Raw genomic sequence first — 21,614 nt, 5'->3', positions numbered from 1 at the left:
TTCGTGAGCATTTGCTCTTAAGATTTATAGAAAGCTGGGGGGGTTGGCAGAGACTGGACAGAATTTGTCAAGAGCTCATGTAAATCCCACAGTTGGTTCATGCTATATAGAGAATACCTATATTTGGTGCTTCCTTTCTTGCCTAGTCTGGGTATATATAGCTGCCTTTGGATGATGTAGAACTTGACTTTGATAACATCTACCCATTTTGTATCTTACAGAATCTGATTGTGAAGGCTTGCGTGTTATGACGACCCCCAACAAAGGAAACAAAGCCTTGAAGGTAATAAGGCAAGACTTGGGGTTAGCTGGCCATGCATGCAACCAGAATTCCACTAAAGCATATTTCTACGGTCTCTGCAGGTGAAGCGGGAGCCAGGGGAGAATGGGACCAGCTTGACAGATGAAGAGCTGGTGACCATGTCTGTACGAGAGTTGAACCAGCATCTGCGGGGCTTATCTAAGGAAGAGATAATCCAACTCAAGCAACGCCGCCGGACCCTGAAGAACAGAGGCTATGCTGCCAGCTGCCGGGTCAAGAGGGTAACACAGAAGGAAGAGTTGGAGAAACAGAAGGCAGAACTTCAGCAGGAAGTGGAGAAGCTGGCTTCAGAGAATGCTAGCATGAAAATGGAACTTGATGCCCTGCGTTCCAAGTACGAGGCACTGCAGAACTTCGCCCGGACCGTTGCCCGGAGCCCTGTCACCCCTGCCCGGGGCCCACTTGCTTCCAGCATGGGGCCCCTTGTTCCCGGCAAAGTTGCCACCACCAGCGTTATCACAATAGTTAAATCCAAAACGGACGCCCGGTCTTAGTGAAACGAGCACTGCCTGGGCTTGTCTGTGCAGGGCAGTTAGGCACAAAGCTCATCCGGAATCCCCAAAGCACAACCCTCTCCCAGATGGCCTAGCCCACACAGGCACACGCCGGCCTGCTTGTCACTGCAGTTGCTTTGTTTTTAGCTTGTTCTGGTTGGTGTGACTGATGGTAACGCAACCTTTCCATTGTGAACAGAACCGTCCACCTAGTGTGTTCTGAAAACGGAAGCTGAAGGACCTCAGTACTCTCGCCAAAGAGATTTTCAGCAGCATGGAATCCATTCTTGGGTAGGAATAACCCAAAGGGGAGGGAAGAGGTCATAGAGAGTTGGAAGATCTACTGTCAGTGATGACTTCAATGCCGTTCTTCCAGGGTTGAGTCAGCTGTCCAGTCTGCTGCTTGTAAATTGCTTGGTATCAGGGGGGTAGTTTGTGTAACCATTTTTATATTACCATCTAGTTGCACCTTTTAGGTTTGAAGATGGGATTCCTTAGGACTTTTCCTGAAGGAGAGGGAAGTGGGGAAACAGCTATTTCCTGCAGAGGAAGGAAAGTAGCCAGGAATGAGCACTGTTGTATCTACGTACCAGACGAAGTGGGTTACATTGCAGTGACCACAGGCCGGTTTTGTGCCTAATGTGTTGCACTGAACAAGACCAAAATCACTAGTTGTTTTCTGTGTTTGGAGAGTATCCAGTGTCTCTAGTGTGATGGTTTACACAACTAGTTTATGTAGTTTAAATAGCCCTTTATTTAAGAGAGAAGCATTCATTTAAAGAGTTATTAAATGATCTAAGTTTCAAATCTACAATTCGGTGAAGCACTTCTATTTAACAGTCTCCCTTTAGCCTGAGAAGGTGAGAATATATGATTGCCATATTCTTGGGAGACAGAAAATGCAAATTTTAAAAGTTTCTCGTTAAGTCTTTGTGGCTCTGAGGTTGGTTTTTATAAAGAGTTATTAGACTTTTATTTATAAATAACATAGGAAAAAAAAAAAAGAGGCTAGTCCTGTTTGATATCTTTTTGCAATTGTACCAAAAGTGACTTATTCTTGAATTCCCCATCTGCTTCTTTTGTATTCCTGTTGTATTTAGTTGTCTGTGCTCTGAGGTCTTTTGTGGCGCTGTGACGTGATGGTGCCAGTGGCCACTTTGCTATGTGGGTGTCCTGTGAGCATTCGTTCGGCTTTCCCAGGGCTGAGTGCAGGTTTTCTGGGGCATTTGCCAGTAGACCTTCTCAAAGGTTTTGTCTCATGAGAAAAATTATCTGAATCTGAAGCCTGAAAAGAATGAGTTCTTTTAAGAGGTTAACTAAACTGCTTAATGATAGCTGGCAGACAGTGTTGCATTATATCATGTCACTTGTATTACAATTGCCAAAAAAAAAAATTATTATTATTATTTTTTTGGCTGGGACTGGGTGTTCCTAAAGGTTGAATCCAGAGTTGCAATGGTAATGGGTTAGAAGGGATCACTCCTGTTAATGTAAGAATATGAAACAATTTACAGCATATCATACAAAGGGTCCATAAAATATGTTTTCTAGGGTTGGATTGTATGTAGCATTTGCAAAGATCCACTATTGTGGCAGGATTCTTTTTCTGGTAATACCACAGAGATTTTGTTACCTCTTACCTGTTTCTTTCTATGTTTAGCATGTTGAACATTACATAGGGATCTAAGCCAGAAACTCAACAAGGTCTAAAGAGCATGTCAACATGACTCGGGGAAGTTCAAATTCATTGTTTTACCTTCTGGATACATAGTTTATGAGGAAACCTAATCTAGTTTCTCTGAAAGAGCTAGTCATTACAGACAAAGAAAGTTGCTTTACCTTCTCTGTTGCTTGCCTTGTAATTGGCTACAGGGAGGGAGTGATGGGTGTGTTACCAAGAGGAACATGTGAGTTTGTATCTAGGTGGGCACTTGACCTTTTGCCCAGAAAATTGGCCATCAGAATGAGCACAATTATTGACAGCTGGTAAGCATTGAGTACTGGCCTATTCAGAACACTTGAGATCACCATATTTGGCCATTTTCTAGTTAACAGATACTAGAATCTGTTTTAATGACATAGCTAGTGAATTCTGGAAATTTCCACAGCTGAGACTGGGCTCAAAAACCTCTTGCGGCTTTTCAAAAACTTCCAACTCTTAAGTCTCAGTGGTTAGAAAGAAAAAGTAGCTTTAAATAACTTTTAAAGCAGAGTTAATAAATTCAAATAAGCTCTAAGGCAAGTTCATATCCAGAAAGAACTATTCACAAAAATCAGCTGAGAATCCATTCCTTGAAAATGATATTCCTGATATCTATTAACTGGCAAAGTTTTGCTGCCTAGAGTATGCTGGAGGGAAAAAAGGCTTTTAATGAGGACTTGCCTTCAAAATATCTTCATATCTGCTGGAACTCCCTTTTTTCTCACTGTAAGACCACTATCCTCTGCAGACTATTCTCCTGGAACAGAGGGAAGGGCACTAGTTCCTTACAATATCTCAGCTGCCCTTTTGACACAGTAGATTGGAGGTGTTTTTAATTGTTTTTTGTGCTATTCTTGGCATATTTAAATTACAGATGTGCAAAATACGACTGAGGGATACATAGGCACTAAGAACAGCAAATGTCAGAAAAAGAGAAAAATAAGGTGCTTTAATGTGAACATGCACTTCCCCTGGCTCCACAATCTACCCAAAAATCACCATTGCCACATTAGTTGCTACTTTTTATTTTAGATTTAAAAGGAATGGATCACAGGTTGCTGAATACAATAGCAGTTATTACTAAGCCTTGCCTTACTAAGGCGTGTAGGTTTCTGATCTTAAAAACTACCTGTGTTAAATAAATTGCTCTAAGCAATGTTGATGTTAGTAAAATCTGATAATTCCCCCTGGGGTATGTTTTATCACTGCTAATTTGAAAGACTTAGAAACCAATGCAGATCTGGGCGGAATTACTAGAGCCAGAAATTTCTTACATTTAATTGTTCCATATCACACTACCTCCTTGCATCTTTCTTTCCATCCTTAAGCTGTCGATAATTTCTTCCCTTCATTGCCTTCCACTTTCTAGTCCTTGCCAAAGAAGTCCAAATTCTGTGAAAACCAAACAATTGTAACTGAAATAAGCAATATTTATGCTTTCATGTCAAACATGCAAATAAAAATGTATCATTGGGATTTTCTCACCATCAAATTTATAAACAAGAGGTCAGTTCTGGATTGAACTTTTAGGTCTCCTGGTCATAGCTTCCTTTGAGAGTTGCATGAAATGCATTTATGTCACCTGGATGGATGGATGAGGAAACAACTCTTATATCTGAGCTTTAATTCAAGAATTTGTCCCTCCATTGTTTGGCATGCTTCTCTGTGCCATATTTGCACGTTGCCCCAAGGAAAGCAAGACAAAGACATTGGTGATAGTTCCATACTGTCAAAATAGAGTTCTGTGTTGGGCTGCATTTCTGAAATAGGAATTTTTCAGCCAGATGAATAGTTTTGGATCTCTTCAGTTCCATGTCCATATATCATCTTAGACATTTCTTGATTGGCAATCCTTAGAATTGACTAAATTGGGTTTTTTTTATGCTTCTTCTTCCGGGGTTGCTTGTTTTACAATCAAGATCCTAGATGCCGTGAGAAGCCTCTGATAAAGAAAGCCCGTCCTCTGGATTTTATAAGAGTGGCTAGGTTGGTTTTTGTAGCAAAATTAATAGTGTCCTGGCACTTTAAAAACTATTACATCATCTTTTGTGGATTAGAATTTACTTCCATCAGATCCATGCGATGATATCAAATTGGCTCTGATATATGTGTATAAATACAACTATCCAGACACATTTTAGATATAAAAAAGTACAGACTAATAATTTTATTAAATCTTATACACACACATACATTAATACTATAGTTTCCATTTTCTGCAAAGTTGGTAACAAACATTACAAGGTATCGATATTATCTGCATTAGTCTGTGGTCACTAAAAATGTTAAAATATATTTCAAGTGCATTCTATATTTCTTGCAATTAGATTTTGACTATTCTTCCTACAGTAACAGTTTTCTCCATAAATACCCTGTATGCAGTATTAATTGGCCAATTTGGGGTAATACTTCATCTACTGAAGTTGACTTGTCCACATAAATCTATGCCATAATATATTTGCTTGTCTTTAAGGTGCCACAAGACTGTCTCTTCCTCTAAAGATGCGCCTTTTGCCCTTTTCCAGGCTAGATAAATGAGATGGTATCTTCATCTGAATGGGTTGCAAGACATTCTTATAAGCAAATAGATATTTATTGAGCAAATCTGGCTCCAGAACTCAGTGGTAGATCTTCCAGCCGGAGGTGGGGGAGAAGACAAGGGAACCCTCCATACCTCCCAGCTTCCTTTACTCTCAGTCTGTCTCCTAGTGTTCATGGGTTTTGTTTTTTTCTGTCCTAGATTCCCCTCTCAAGCCCTTGCCCCTCAATTTGTTTTCTGGTATATAGCATCCAGAGTGTGATGGTTCTTGTTTTATAGGTGACTGTTTGGTTTTCCTGCTGTGAAGGGTGTTTTTGTTTTGTTGTTTTGTTTTGAATGGGGCATTTTGCTTGATGCAACAGGTTAGGAAGCGTTGCTTTCTACCTGGATGCAGAAAAGCTCCGTGAAGTAGCATTCTGCCCTCATGTGGCTGGCTTTGGGTGGGTGGGAAAGGTAGGGTTGTTTTATGTCGTGGTGAATTATGTAAAAGTGATATTTTGGATAATGAAACAACTTTTTCTTTCCAGAAAAACGCAAGAAAAACCTGCAGGCTAAGAACTGAGGAATGTGATGGTTAGCAATGGGTAGAGGCTACTCAGATGTTAGGTCCTTGAGGAACATGTTCCTGGGTGAAACAGATGCAGGAGCAGGAGGGAATGTACTACTGTGCATAGAAGACATTAAACATTTGTTGTTCCTTGTGTCCTTGATCAAGTTTTTGCATCTGCTGTACACTGGCACATCCCAGTGAAGTAGGATAGCATTTCACTATAATCTAGCAGTAAACAGAGCTGGCATATCTATATATTACTTTCACTTGGGCTAGTAGTGTGTTCCAGTTGTACCCCTTGTCTTCTGTGCCAGTGAAGATAGAAGCACTTTCTGACAACTTGCCTTTCACCTCTCTCGGATATCTCAAACTGTATTTTGTTAGTAAAATAATTAATTAACGTGCAGGAATCTTCCTTTCTGGTTTAATAGCACTGCTGCCGTTTCCTGTAATATAACAGTGAATAGCTCTGACTGCTCATACAGAGGATTGCTCCTCCCTATTTAGAAAGGATCACGTGGTGGTCTAGCTGTGAGCTTCAGGCAAGTAGTTCTTCCAAGTACTGAGGACTTATTCTCCTTCCAGATGTGATATACAGTATATGTGAGCTCTAGCTGCTTGCAGCTGACACTTGCCTGAATGAGAGGCACTGCTCCTGATTCCCAGTAAAGATACGTCACTATTTGGCTATGCAAAGGTGTTTGGGATTCCCGTACAGTTTCAAGTGCTACTTGTCCTTGTCCTCACCTGCGGTTTGCTCTGAATTTATTACATCCTTTGTCAAACTGGAATATTATGGAGAAACTAAATTATATTTGGTGTACTTAATAAACTGAACTGATGGACTGCTCCTCCCTACTCTCCAAATGTTGAAGATAGTCCTTAAAAATATTAATTGAAATGACTTCACTACTGCTTTAAAATATTTGTTTAAAAGGTCAGGAAGGAACATTTTGATAATAAGAAATTCAGTCTCCAAAGCTGATACAACTGGAGATGAATTCTATATGTTAGGGGTGTAAAAGCATACTGTCATGTCCTGGGTCTCTCCTGTAAAACAGTCGAGCCCAAGTAATTAATCAGTATTTATTGCTAAATTATTGTCCTTTTTCAATCTGTAGATAACTGTTGGGGATTTGTTGCCACAGCCCCAGTGGAGGTGTTGTTAATTTATTTATGTATATAGTGTATGTTGATATGAAGCATTCTTTATTTTGTATATGACCAATAAACATCTTTAAAGAGGCTGGCCCCTATGATATCACTGAGCAGGTTTGGGTTGCTAAACTTGTTCTGTTGCTGACAAGAACTTTTAAGATTTAACTGTTTGCATGCATTGTGTACATAATCTGCTCCCTGCTGCTTGAAAAGTCAAGTTAGTTTCTTATTTGGATTTGGAAATTTCCCAGGAATCCTTTCCAGCTCAAAACATTGGTGTGATTGTTTTATTATAAACTGTCCAGATTATTTGCCTCAGGGTTATATTTTTATTCGACATCCCTTTCCTCCAAGAATGAATAAGTTATATTCAATATTTTGTGGTGGATAAATATACTTATTCAAATAGCATATTCATAGGTTTTTATCTACTGTAGTACAGAAAACTACATATTGCTTTCTAGTGAAATCAGGTTACTATCCTTTTACATTAATCTCCGTTTTTGGATTATTTCTGTACTTTAAAAATTTTAAAGCTTGAAATCATGCATTTAAATATGCAAATCTTTGGGTTTGTGCTCTAGGACTGACATATCTGGGTTGTAATAATCCAGATAACCACTAAACAACAAGAAAGAGGTAGCTATTTGCTGCCATGTAATGATTATCTAGATTTCTGCAGCTCAGATAAGGTAGGCAGGTTAGATTTTATATAGCATCTTATTTAAAAATTCAGTTATATTAAAACCATTATTATTCAGGTTATTTTGTTATGTGCTAGAGTTGGGCTAATACGTATAGGATTTAAGAGCAAAGTGAACATTTTTGTATTTATCAAGTATAGCATAATTATAGTGACCTGTTTTTTCTTAATTATGTATTTCTTAGCAGTGCCTATATCCAACATTGTTGATGGTTCTCTTCAACATTATTTATGTTTGAAAAAAACCTGTCAATACAAAAACAAACTAATACAAGAAACATTTCTGTGCTGATATTTCAGATTTCTCTTTCAGCACTCAACTAGACAAGGTCTAGTCTAAGATAGTGTGGCAAATAGCACTGTTCTATTTTATGTCAAAATGCATAATGGCATCTGAAGCAATGTAAAAACAAAATTATAAGAGCCTCTGTCCATTTCTGGTATTAAGAATGCAACATTTTCGTTTTCTACAGATCACATTAGCCTAATATGATGAAGAAAGAAAAAGGAATCTTGATATTATCTGGATCTATGTAGTTGGGAAGCACATACCTCTAACAAAAGAGCAACTGGTAGTCAGCATTTAAAAATGGGTGCATTTACATGACCTATTTAAGCATGGTTCACTCAACCCAATTTGCTGCATTCACATGACATTGAACACAATTAACCCAAACCAACACCCTAAAGCTAAAGTGCTACAGTAAAGCTAAAATGCAGCTGACTGATTTGTGGTTCAGCAAGTTGTGCAAACATGGCCATTGGCAAGCTTACTTCAAAAAATGTGCACTTTTTTGCCTAATACAATCAATGGTAGGTTAACTTGTTGCTACAAGAGCTTTAAGCTTTCATGTAACAAATCCAAGGCAGTATGCAGCAAAAATAAAACAAGCAAAATCTCCAGGTCCTTTAAACGTTAAAGTATAAGCTTTTGCATACTAGTTCACAACACTAAAAATGGAGCGGTTGATGAAAGCTTATGCAGAACTTAGGGAGGCCCAAGAGTACAGTATTTTTAAACTTTCCCCTAATATGAGGCCTTTTTCTCACTGCCAAGTTTCCCTTTGTATTTTTTAATGCATTAAATAAGATGATATGGTTGACTTCGGTCGTTGGATTTTGAAAGGAAAAAAAAATATTCCATTTTTTCTTACTCGAGTAAGACCAACAAAACGCTTAATTCTCATTAGTGAGTTAATGAGAATTAATTAATTAATTAATAGTTAATGAGTTAAATGCCCTGAGCAATGCTTTCCCCGTTATATTCGTATGTAACGTTCAGCAGTAGACAATAGTTTCTGGTTACGGGGAATAAGTCAATCAAGATAAGCATCGTTACCGAAGACCTTGCGCTTGAAAGGATTGCATTGCACATCATGGAATTTGCTTTGATGCGGAAGAACAGCGATAGAATCCACGCGGACAGAATTTCGCACGCGGCCACCACGGGGCTCTCGGAGAAGGAGGGGCCGGAGCAGCGCAATTATCCTTAGACCAGCATCGTTTTTAAACCCCCAATCCGAAAGAGAGCGCACTTTCCCAAGCAAGGAAGAGAGCGGGAATTCGACCCTATTCTTTATGGAGGTAATAGAAACGGCAGGCTGGTCTACATGGGAAGACAAGTCCAACCGGAAGTAGCAGGTAGAGCTGTGTCCTCAGCTTCTATCTTGGAACGAAGAGCCTGGCAACAGCAGCGAAGATAAGTTTAGCGTCCCCAGGGCAACAAGCAATCCCCGCCGAGCGTCGTCCGTCGCCGGAAGCGGAAGTAGCCGAACCCTCCTCTTTCGGCCGATAGGAACCCGGAAACTACCCAAGGGGATGGCGGCTGGTCGAAGTTTGAGTCGCTCGGAGCGGAAAGCGGCGGCTCGCGCTGAATTCCTCCGTCAAGAAGAGCAGCGGGAGCGACGGAGGCAGGTAAGGCGGGGTGGCCAGAAATCAAGGCCGGGCGGCTCTTTCCGGGGCGCCGGCTTGGCAACACGCCCCCTTCACTTCCTCTCTTTTCCCCCCAACCCTCGTTCGGCCCAGGTGTCTCGAATCCTGCGCAAACCGGCGGCCGACCGGAGCGCCGACGAGGCGATGCTTCTGTCGGGATGTCAAGAGATGGTGCGGGATCTGGAGCGGCTTCGCAAGAAGCGTGAGAGGTTGCGGCGCCGGCTAGAGGAGGTGGGTACGTTGATAGCAGAGGTCTTCAGAGCATAGCTGGCTGGAGAATTCTGGGAGTTGAAGTCCACAAGTCTTAAAGCTGCCAAGTTTGAAGACCTCTGATTTATAGCTTGTGCTGTCAGTGCCTTTTGATGGACGCCAGGGCTGGTTCTCAATTGCCCCCGCGGCTTGAGCGAGCCCTGGCAATCTTCTTTTTCCACCTGTGGTTTATTTTCTTCATATCCTCAGTTGAAAAGTTTAATGGTGGCCTTAACTAGGCAGGAGTTAAATTCTTTCGCCAGATCTGAAATCAGCTTCAAGGTGTGTAAAAATTAGCTGCGCTTTAATCTACTAGGATGGGGAAAAAAAAGTTAGGTGATTGGCAATGACTGGAAATAGAGACACAGTTGATTATATATGCCCTCAAGTGGGTGTCAGCTCTTAGTGACCACATAAATAGGTTTTCTCCGGGAGGATCTGATCCAGTGGTGGGATTCAAGTAATTTAACAACCGGTTCTCTGCCCTAATGATTTCTTCCAACAGCCAGTTCACCAAACTGCTCAGAAAGTTAACAACTGGTTCTCCCGAAGTGGTGCGAACTGGCTGAATCCCACCACTGATCTGATCCCTATATGGTGCTTCAGCCGGTCACCCATCAACACTGTAACTGAACGGATCTGACTTGTGGCAGGTTAACATCTTCAATTCCTCCCCCCCCCCCTTAGCACTATAGGGTTCTGTAGAAAGTAGATCTTTGCATAATGTGTCCAAAGTATGATAATTTCAGCCTGGGCATTTGTGCCCGAAATTAAAATTCTGGACTGAGTTGCTTGATGATCCTTTTGTTTATTTTCTTGGCTGTCTGCTGTATTCTCAGAAGTCTTTTCCAATGTTAAAGTTCGAAGGTGTCAAATTTGACTTTGAAGAAGCAGAATTTCCATTCCGCTTCTTCAAAACTAAATTTCTACTTCGTACAGTGTCACGAGGAAAACTATTGCTTGCACAATTCTGGTTTTTAGATGCAGGATAGGGATTTATTTATTTATTTATTTATTATATTTCTATACCGCCTTTCTCCCGTAGGACTCAAGGCGGTGTACAGTCAAGAAAAATATAGATACACAAACATCATAAAATTGCTAATTAAAATTATTATTATAACATAGTTTGGCCCAATTAAATAGAACCTAAAATTAGATAACATTTTAAAAACATTCACATGTTCATAAGTTTAGCCCCGCTTGTTGGAACATCAGGGTTTTGAGGGCACGGCGGAAAGCACAGAGATCAGGGATATTTTGTATCTCACGGGGCAGTTCATTCCAAAGGGTTGGAGCCCTCACAGAGAAGGCCCTCCCCCTGGGTTTCGCCAGTCGGCATAATTTGACTGACAGTACCCTGAGTAGTCCCTCCCTGTGAGAACGAACTGGTCGATGGGAGGCTATTGGTGGCAAAAGATGGTCTCATAGGTACCCAGATTGGCAATGAGGACAGTAAAATTCATGTGAGCTTAGTTTTTCACTAAACAATTGATGACCCCCAGGTCATCCTTTCACAGTTATTTCCTTACCAGATTGCTCAATACTTCCAACAGTGAGAATATTTAAAGCTTGAGATTAAATTGTGAGGTCCTTGGTGCTCTCTGCGCTTGGTGGTTTTCTTGTAATGTTAATTATAATTCTTAGTAATGTTTCATTACTAAGCTAGGTGATATCATCAGGGCTAATTAGTGCTCATCACTAGTGCTAGCACTGATGATGTTACCTAGTTTGGTAATGAAACGTCTGTAAGAAAATCACCAAGCGCAGAGAGCACCAAGGACCCCATGCTTTCAGCAGTGCCAGAGCTTCTAATGGCTTCTAATGCACAGCCTTCACTGAAAAAGCCAGGATACATTCAGAGATGTATCTGCCTTAAAACTAGCTGAACTCTATAGCACAGTCAAACATTAGCACGGAATGTTTTGTGACATAATAATGTGACATAATACAAAATCATTTTGTATTATATCATAAACTGTTTTATGATTATTTTATGTCATAAAATGTTTTATAAAATTTGCCAAATTTCAATACCACATGAGTTATGGATCCTTGATTTTGGATGCATTCTGTAAGTTAGCTCACTTGAGGTACCTTGCTTGAAAATGTTTTGCCCTATGGTGCACTGTTTCACCCAGCTCAAGGTCACAAGAATCAGAATTTAAGTAGTATACAGTAGTATATTAAAGAATGGCTGGAGAGTATTTTAATTTGCAGGGGAAAACGTGGCACAATAAATCTGTCACTTCTGTAAGTCTTCTGTGTTTGGGGGGGTAAGATAACTAACAGCACTTACCTATATTTTTCATATAAATTAAACTTTACTGCTACTGGAAAGTAATAGTATATATTTCTATTTCACTAGTATCTATTTGGTTGAATTTAGAAAGTAGAAATATTTTACTATCTAACTTTCTTTGTAAATAAATATGCACAGCTTTTTATACTGCCCAAAATTTGTGAGAAAATTTTTCTCATTCAACTGGTTTTCTGCATCTTAAAAACTTCTGATTACATTTTTATTTTTGTATTGCAATTTTTTAACATTTGTTTTTTTAATGATTAACTAGTTTATTTAGATATGGGTATACAAAAAGCTTCAAATGTAAATTGACCTTTAAATGTTTAGCATAAACATCTCTGAATGAATCTCTGTGTGACGCTTGTGCTCATGGTTGAAGAGAACCCAAGTTGTTCAATTTCCCTGAATGTCTTTCTGAAGTTTTGTTTAGCATTTAAAAGCTATTCATGAGCGTAAGCAGCAGAAGAAAAATGATTGTAAATTAAACAAACAAATGAACAATGGAAGTTACTTCTATAGTTTCTTTCAGGAGAGGTTTTCACTGGATTTCATTTCCAATTGTGAACTGAAGGCCTTTTGTTTCTGGAAAGGCAGATCTGAATCTAACCCTCCTTAACCAATTAAGTTGGTTGCCCTCCATAGGCTTTAAACAATCTAATGTAATTGTCTTTTGAACTGGTTTTGCTTGTTGAGAATTTTGTGGTTTTCCTTGCTGACAGACAAAACTAGATAAGATTTCTGCCAAATTTACAGAAAAGGAACCTGTTAGTTTATCTGTATCTCTTTTTTGGGCAATTAATTTTTTTCTACTTTGAAGAAGAAAGATAATAATTAAAGGTAGAGATAATAAAGATAAATATATTAATGAACAGTTCCGGCATGTTTCATTGAGGCATCAAGTAGGTTTATAAGTACATGGTAGGAGAGTCAGTGCTTATTCAGAAGAGTATGTAATTTCTAATTTGGCTACTTGATATTGTAAAATTCAGTCTCTGCTTTCATCCACATTTCATCTGCTTGAAAGAATATAAATGATGTTAAGCTTTCCAAATAAATTAGTTATGGTAATGGAATGCATGGGAGACCTCAAGGAAAGAGGACAAGAGATCCTGCCTGGGAAACAATCAGACAAGAGGTGGCAGGAGTCCTCAGTCACTTAACAATCAGAGAAGGAAACTAAGGAAGGACCCATCCTAATGGAACAAGCAGACAAAAGTGGAAGGGAGGAAGGTTGTGCTTTTAGACTGGCAAGATTGATGCTAAACCAGACAAGAAACACAACTAGATGAGCTAAATCTATTTTATTGTAAAGCTACAATTACAGGAATGGACAAAAGCTAGAAAAGAAATGTGTGGATTTCATCATTTTGGAAAATATGAGATTTTTACTCTTCTTTTTTTAGGTGTGTGATGAGCCTGACGAATTGAAGAGAAAAGTCAGCAAGCTATCTGCTGTTGTCCGAGGAGCTAAACATCTTATTGTATATACAGGAGCTGGCATAAGTACGGTAAGGTTGTATCACTGTCCCTTCTAAAGTCATCAGCAACAAAAGATTGTTATAACTGAATTACCTATCTTACTTATCATGTGAGAGCAGCATTGTTTTGAGGTTTGAAAATTCTTAAATGCTCTCAAGTCACACAACACAAGTTGAAATAATTGGCTTCGTCACCTTCTGTAGAAACAGAAGGCATCTTGAGAGCATTTTGGCATTTTAAGTTATAACTTTTATGTTGTATATTAACACTAGCATTGTGAAAGTGGAAAAATGGGGGGTGGGGGGAATCAGAAAAGCTTTTAATTTTCCTGTCTAATTTTCTAATAGTCTAATTTTCCTCTCTAATAATCTCTTTGGAAAAAAATGTTACTTTTTCTGCAATGTCTTTCCTAAAAAGTTCAAAAAGATTAGATTGTGTTATGAATTTAAGAAAAGTGTGTGTTCATTGTACTCATGATAGGTAGCATTCCAAAACAGGGCATTGATCACTGGTGTAAACTGTTTGGGTATCTTGAAAGACTGGTAGAAACAAGTAAGATTCTGTATACCAATCTTCATCTAAATTGTCAGTAAAAATCAAACTGTAAATTGAGCTGTTCACATCTTAAGGAGCCAGCTCTTATTTAGAATGCAAAATATATATCCGGAATTAGTCATCTGTGAGAAGGAATGCTGGAGAGGTGTAAAATATGTGAATACTTCACACTTTTGTGCTTTGGGGAAGAAAAGAACTGTGACAGACAGCTAAATACTGTGAAAGTGGAAATGAATTCCCTGGCTAGCTGGTAAATCCTAGTATTTTGCGTAACTATTTTATCCAAAAAAATTGGAGATATGAAGGGAAAGATTAACTACACACTTCCCATGTAAAACCTCCTTTGAGCCAAGGTCAGCTCATTGTGACTTCATGGCCGTATCTCTACAGTTTACTTGGTATAGTAACAAAGTGTTTTACAGGTACAACACAATGTCCCTGATTCTGGGCCAAAGCAGCATGTTATATAGCTGTAACTTTAGAATAAACTGGAAATTGTTTTGTTCAGGATAAACATTTAAGGGATGCAGATTGAGCTGATGGATAGATATACTATGAATGGCTTTGATCTTTGGGTGATGGCAGCATATTTGGTACAAAGAACTAATTAACAGGTACTTTAGAATTTTTATTTTGTTAATCAATTTTGTAGAGCCACCTAATTCACAAAAAGTGACTCTGGTGTCTTTTTTACAATAATCCAGTAATTTCATGGCATGGAAGTAAAAGGTAGAGATGCTTATGAATACAGGCAAGACAATGCATTCTTGAAATGAAACCAGTAGAGTTTCTTTTTCTTTGTGACTCCTTACAGGCAGCTTCAATTCCTGACTACAGAGGCCCAAATGGGGTGTGGACAATGCTGCAAAAAGGGAGAAGTATCAGGTAATTGGTTCAAAAGCATTTCTTATGTTACATTGGGATCCTGGTTCTTGCTTTTCATATTTCTTTTCTTTCCATGTATCAGGGCTACCGATCTGAGTGAAGCAGAGCCCACACTCACCCACATGAGCATTGCTTGTTTGCACAACAACAAACTGGTAAGCTCTTTGATTTTCAGTCCTGCGCTTCTGAGGCCATATTCTTATAGTGACTCTTAGGTTTGCTGCATGTTGTATCTACAACATTTGTCATATTGTTTCTAGATGCTTTCGTAAAAAAAAGACATACAGAAACTGTTGATGCCACTGTCTAAATCAGTGCCTGGATGATTTTAAGATGTATGGACTTCAACTCCAAGAGTTCCCCAGCTTGTAGTGCTTGCTGAGGTTGAAATCCATACATTTTAAAGTTACTGAGGTTGAGAAATACGGGTCTAAATCATAGATGTGCAAACTGACATGCAGAGGAGCTGGCATTTCCAACATTCTACACCTTCCCTTTCTTTGCTTTCTTTCCCTGCTTCATCCCTGTTTTGCTTCCACTACTACTACGTGTCTTCTCTTTCTGCTATTGGCTTTCTTCTTTGACTCTTTATTTTTTATATCAGTCTTCTCCTGATAGAAAGTATTATTTTTCTTCGTATTTTTTCCTTGCACAGAAATCTCAGTGCTTAAAGATTCTGAATGCTTGGCTTAGAATGTCAGTGCCAAAACAGTTTCTGTTAACAGATAAGCTACAGTGTAATTTTTCATATACTTCTTACATTCAATTTTGAAATGCTTTTTAAACTTGAATAGAAGTGAAGTGGAAACTTTCAAAATGTGGAAATACATTACACTGTATAGCCATAGAATTTAAATCTCAGCCTTTTGGAGGGTAGTCTATGGCCCAGTAGTGCTTGCCTTCTCTGTAATACATATTCTCTTTGAGACATGCTTTATCTGTTTTCAGAAAATTAGTTTCTGATCTTTGGAATTCTTCAGGAGGCAACATTCTGCATCTTGTATTCTTACACTGGGAATCCAAATAGCATAGTCATTAAATCTTCCATTTCTCTGTCTCAGACCTGAAATAGGTTTAAGGCAGCAGTGAAATCCGGCCGGATCTATCCGGCTCGCATGAACCAGTAGCGCCGGCGGCGGGAGGCTCTGCCTACCTGCTGGGACGTCATTATGTCCCATTTTTGACCCTCTGTGCATGCGCAAAAGGCTCTGCGCATGTGCAGAAGAGGCACGTGCGCTCCCACTCCTGAACCAGTAGCAAAGGTAAGTGCATTTCACCTCTGGTTTAAGACCATGGGGCTCAAACGTGATTAGGCAACCATATTTACCACTGTCTGTAAACTACTTCCAATCTGGAAGTTAATGAGTTCAAAACAATTTTACTGCCTGCTACCAATCAGCAGAACAAGTAAAGGCTTTCTTTGACCTACAACCATTCATTCAGCAACCATTTGAGATTAGGATGGCACTGAACAAATCGTGGTTACCATCTGTTCTCAACCTCACAGTTATGATCGTGATCTGAGTGCTCGGCAATTCATGCACAATTACAACTGGTTGACAAGCACCCTTTGATCACATAATTACCATTTGCAATCTTCCCTGCTGATTTCCCCCAGAAAATCAATGGGGATTGCATTTTTTTTTTGAAATTCAAGGTTGCAAGTCATTGAGGCAAGTCCTCCTCACTGGGGAATCCTTCCCTGCCCCTCTGCACTTGTGCAACCCCTCAATCATCCTCAGCTCACACAGCTCCTTTCATGCACCCCTTTTTTGACTGTCCCTGATTCTCCCTCACATCCTTGTGCACCCTGTGCTGCACCTCTCGCACACCTCCCTGCATGCCCGTGCCCCCTTGTTCCCTCCCCACCTGGGAGAAACCACTTACCTGCCTGTGGGTCTGTCACTTGCAATTTCCTGCTGGCTTCCCCATTGACTTTGGTCATGAAAAGCTGGCAGGAAGCTGTCTTGCCTAATGTCCATGAGATTCAATTAATGATGACAACCAGGACTGCAGGGACTGCAGTCACTAAGTGATGTGGTCACAGTTTACAACTCTACTGCTTAGCAGTGAAAATTTCAGTTCTAATTGCTGTCATAAGTCGAGTGAGAAAAAGAGGATAAAGTCTTTTGCACATTATAAGGATTTTGTTATTGTATTTAGAATGTGATTGAGCAAGGACAAAGGAAAAGAGGAAAACATCTTCTCTTACTGTCTATGATACTATTTCCATTTTCACCCCATTTTCTTTTTAGGTGAAGCATGTAGTGTCTCAAAACTGTGATGGGCTTCACTTGCGCAGTGGCCTCCCTCGAGAAGCCCTGTCTGAGCTGCATGGAAATATGTATATAGAGGTGAGTGCTTGGAGAGAGTGAGATTTGGTGCATTGTCATAGAAGAAAAATGCTAATAAATTCTATAATTCCATCCCAAACTAGGTTTGCACATCTTGCACACCCAATCGTGAATATGTACGAATATTTGATGTGACAGAGCGCACAGCCTTGCATAGGCACCAGACTGGGAGATTATGCCATAAATGTGGAGCACAGCTGAGAGATACAATTGTACACTTTGGAGAGAAGGGTATTTTACAGCAACCCTTGAACTGGGAGGCAGCAACAGAAGCTGCTGGCAAAGCAGATGTGATCCTTTGCTTGGGATCTAGCTTGAAGGTAAAATTAAAGAAATACCTTCTTTGCACATCAGTGCAAAAGTGTTATGATTTAAGATGTATTCTATGTATAGGAAGCTTTTGGAAAAATACTGAAAATTAATGATGAACTAATTGAGATTTTATTTTGTAGTTTTCAAGATTCAGCTTGCAAAAATAGAAGTTTTTGAAACCACACACAGGTAATCCTCGACTTACAACTACAACTGAGCTCAAAATTTCTGTTGCTAAGCAAGGCAGTTAAGTGAGTTTTGCCCCATTTTACAACCTCTCTTGCCACAGTTGTTAAGTGAAACATTGCAGTTAACTTATCAGCATGGTTGTTAAGTGAATCTGGCTTCCCCATTGACTTCGCTTGTCAGAAGGTTGAAAAGGTCATCACACGACTTGGGACATTGAAACTGTTATAAAATTGAACCGGCTGCCAAGCATCTGAATTTTGATCACCTGACCATAGAGATGCTGCAATAGTCATCAGTGTGTGAAAAACAGTCATAAGTTACTTTTTTAAAATGCCGTTGTAACTTTGAACGGTCACTAAATGAACTGTTTTAAATCAAGAACTACCTGTCGTTACCTTTCTATTATCCCTTCAATATACTCTTGCAGATACTTTTTAGTATAGTAGAAATCAAATCATGTGCTAATCTCTTTCCTTTCATCAGTGATCTATATTTAGATATGCTGAAAGTTAATGAATACAGATTTGGACAGCTGGACTCAGCAAAAAATGAAGCTCCTAAAATTATATTTGAAAAGGAAAATATAGTATTTCCCCCTAGAATTAAAAAACAAACAGTAATTTAGTACAGGTAGTCCTCAACTTACAATGATTCATTTAGTGAATGTTCAAAGTTACAACAGAAAAGTGTAAAAGTGATTTAGGATGATTTTTCACACTTATGATCATTGCAGCATCCCCATGCTTACGTGATCAAAATCTAGACGCTTTGCAACTGACACATATTTATGACAGTTGCAATGTCCTGGAGTCACATGATCACCTTTTGCCATCTGGCCAGCAAAGTCAATGGGAAAGCCAGATTCACTTAACAGCCATGTTACTAACTTAACAACTGCAATAAATCACTTAACACCTGTGGCAAGAGAGTTCACCAAATGGGGCAAAATTTACTTAACAAATGTCTCCCTTAGCAACAGAAATTTTGGGTTCAATTGCGGTCTTAGGTTGAATACTACCTGTAGTTTCTAAGTAAAATAATAAGCTTTAACTGCTGGTTTGCTATTTATTATTTCTTGGAAATAAAATGTCATGCAACAGGCACTGTTAAAAAGAAAAGGATACTCAAATTGTTCCCTCGGAAGTATTGAGAAGGAAGATTTGATTAAACCCTGTAGAAAAGAACAAGTCAGGTTTTTTCTTGTATTAGTACAATAGTATTCTGAGATCATTTGCTCCCCTTTTCACTAAGAAAATAGCCAACATCTCCAAGCAAATATGTTCTTCTTGAAACATTTTGAACAGACTGTATAGTTCAGTACAAGACCAGAAAGGGTTTAAGAATTGCCTACTCTATAGTTAAAATTCCTCTTAAAGTAGGTATGGCCTACTTCAATAAATGCCCAGTTGGACACTAATTACTTTTTTCAAAGCTAAAGTGCATGTTTAGAAACTCTTACACATAAGGTTTGATTTATACGTTACAGACTTTGAGAATATTTTTGTGTTTAAGAACATAAAAGCTATACTGAATCACCCTGAGATAACTTTCCTCCAACCCAATACTTTCCCAAGATAACGTTCTCAAGATATGTGAGGACTGTATCTCCAGAATTCTGATATATTAAATATGAATCCAAAGTTCTTCATAAGAATCTCAACAACTGGCACTTGTCAAGTAGGACCATAAGGTAACTGTGCTCTGCTCCTTCTCTCAGTTTCTTTCTCACCTTTAAACATGATGCACCTTGGTATATCATACCTTGGGCAGCATTTTAGTTTTCCATTAACTCAGGCTGTAGTTCTACACATATTTTCCTATCAGTAATCTCTGTTAAACGTTATCAGATATGTTTTAAAATAAAGTTATATAGAGTTACATTGTTAACTATAGTTGTAATGGTAGGAACTGGAATTAGTAAGAACATTTTTGAGGTATTCTGATTTTAAAAGTTTCCTCTTGAATTTGAGGTAGTAACATTTGGGTTCTAACATAAGATTGTATCTTGGCCATTTGTTCTTGGAATACTATACATATGCATGTTACTTAGTCCAGAAGTAATTTTTCTAAAAAAAAAAAAAAAGTCTTGCACATGATTTGGTAACCCAGAATTCTTGAATAACAGGTCTATAAGCAGATGATTGTTCTCATTGCCCCACTTTCCTTTTTACTTTTGAGGAAATTGGCAGATATGCATTGGAGGAAGTCTCTGTATATAAATGACATATCATGGTGTCCTATACCATGTTATCTGAAAACTAGGAGGTAGATTCACCTTTTAGCAGTAATAGATGCTGTGTTTTCCTTTTTCCAACAGGTTTTGAAAAAGTACCCACATTTATGGTGCATGAGTAAACCACCCAGACATCGCCCTAAACTCTATATTGTAAATCTCCAGGTGAGTATATTATGAGGTAGAGCATAATATTCAGATGCATGTGTTTACATCATTTGCTTTTGATATGAAACAATATATGCAGAAGGTCGTAGACTATTCCTACTACTGTATACCAAGAATAAAGAAATTGTTCTTGAGCAGAAGGCATGTGTGAGCCTTTGGAGGTTTGTCAATTAAAATAAATGATATATAGCTATGTGGAGCAATTGTTTGCTTAGTTTTGTATTTGTTTAGGTTAAGATTTCCATGATAATGACTCTTGACATAGTGTGAATAGAATCTGAATGGCATTCAGCTATACTCAGAAATGTATATCCTAGCTTGATAACCTTCAGACACTTGTTTCCTCTTAAATGTTAGGTTGGTTTCTCTATTTCTATCCAGTGATAATGCAGTGATAGTTGGAATGTGAGCTAATTATGTCTCTCAGTATTCCAAAAGCTTCCCATTGTATTCTGATTTACTAAAGAAAATATTTTTTTTCCTAACGGACTAGCTATTGCAATGTCACTTTTTTTAATAAGGGCTAAATATGTTTTACCAGCCCTGCAATAAAAAAATAAAACTTATGTCTGTCTGAATCTGATGAGTAGCAGTGTTATGTCACTCACAGACTGTTTGTCTTTGAGGAAACTAATCCAACCTCAATCTATTGTATTTGCAGTGGACACCAAAGGATGATCTTGCAGTCCTAAAACTTCATGGAAGATGTGATGATGTGATGAAGTTGTTGATGGATGAGTTGGGACTTCCCATTCCTTCCTATGATAGGTCAGTGACAACCAAACTTGTTCAGTGTCAGGCTTGATTAGTGTCATAAGCTGTTAAATGCCCTTGTTAATATAACTTATTCTGATTTATTTGGAGGCAGAATTTGTCATCCAAAGTTGTAAGGAAGATGGTGTGGTCCAAATCCTGCTATGGTTGAATATATTTGCATAATAGCTCAAAATGTAAGCTGCTACTTTCATTTATTCACAAGTAGCTGTGTAAATTAACATTACATATTATCATGTTTGTCTATAGAATGAAAGACCCCATCTTTTCTCTGGCTGTTCCTTTGCAACCTGCAGAAGAAAGCAGTCATAGCCGAAAACCCGTGGCTCCACCAGCAAGTCTTCATGAAGTACAACTGGGAGAGGAACAACAGATGTATCCAGATCCTCCCTCTGGTGGCTGGTTTGGCAGAGGCTGTGCAAAAGGCACAAAGAGGAAAAAGAACTCTTGATAACAGTTTTTTTTAAAAAAAAGATTTTAAGGACCAACTATAGTTGCTAAAATCAGGGCAAGAAATGACATCTGCACTAGAGTTCATCAGGATTGCTGGGCTAACTGGAAAAAAACACAGCTGCTATTTTCATAGAGATTTTTTATAATTAGCTGACAAGGACCAAAGCTTAGCTTGGGTTTCTGCCATCTAAGGGGAGGTTGGCTTTTAATACTCAGGGCTGCCAATTAACAATTATTAATAAAATTATTATAAATGGC

At 38.8% G+C, this 21,614-nt stretch overlaps 2 protein-coding genes and 1 long non-coding RNA gene across 7 annotated transcripts in view; 2 read left to right on the top strand and 1 right to left on the bottom strand.

Moving 5' to 3' along the window:
- MAFG (MAF bZIP transcription factor G) overlaps window positions 1-6,852 on the top strand; it is a 14,376-nt gene extending 7,524 nt beyond the window's left edge. For 4 of the 5 annotated variants that reach the window (XM_034412898.3, XM_034412902.3, XM_034412897.3 and 1 more), the window contains exons 2-3: window positions 222-283; window positions 364-6,852. In XM_034412898.3, coding sequence (XP_034268789.2) covers window positions 248-283; window positions 364-816 — 489 coding nt within the window. In that variant the 5' untranslated portion in view covers window positions 222-247 and the 3' untranslated portion in view covers window positions 817-6,852. Of the gene's footprint in view, window positions 1-26; window positions 80-221; window positions 284-363 lie in introns of those variants that run through there. The other variant, XM_034412899.3, reaches the window with a different exon arrangement.
- LOC117663049 (uncharacterized) lies at window positions 3,760-8,913 on the bottom strand. The gene is made up of 2 exons (XR_004590595.3): window positions 8,808-8,913; window positions 3,760-3,910 (listed from the first exon to the last, which is right to left on the bottom strand). It is a non-coding gene; the product is annotated as an uncharacterized LOC117663049 (long non-coding RNA).
- Window positions 7,937-21,614, top strand: SIRT7 (sirtuin 7). Its single transcript, XM_034412894.3, has 10 exons — window positions 7,937-9,382; window positions 9,494-9,631; window positions 13,358-13,462; window positions 14,803-14,873; window positions 14,956-15,028; window positions 17,129-17,227; window positions 17,311-17,547; window positions 20,046-20,126; window positions 20,791-20,897; window positions 21,153-21,614. The coding sequence occupies exons 1-10, from the start codon at window positions 9,287-9,289 to the stop codon at window positions 21,352-21,354; spliced, it is 1,209 nt and encodes a 402-aa protein (XP_034268785.2). The 5' UTR covers window positions 7,937-9,286; the 3' UTR covers window positions 21,355-21,614.

Source organism: Pantherophis guttatus, chromosome 2 (assembly GCF_059756535.1).
Source record: "Pantherophis guttatus breed Tessera chromosome 2, ASM5975653v1, whole genome shotgun sequence".
NCBI classification, from domain to species: Eukaryota; Metazoa; Chordata; class Lepidosauria; order Squamata; family Colubridae; genus Pantherophis; species Pantherophis guttatus.
The sequence above is the reverse complement of the archived record's forward strand: the minus strand, read 5'-3'. Positions and strand labels throughout refer to the sequence as shown.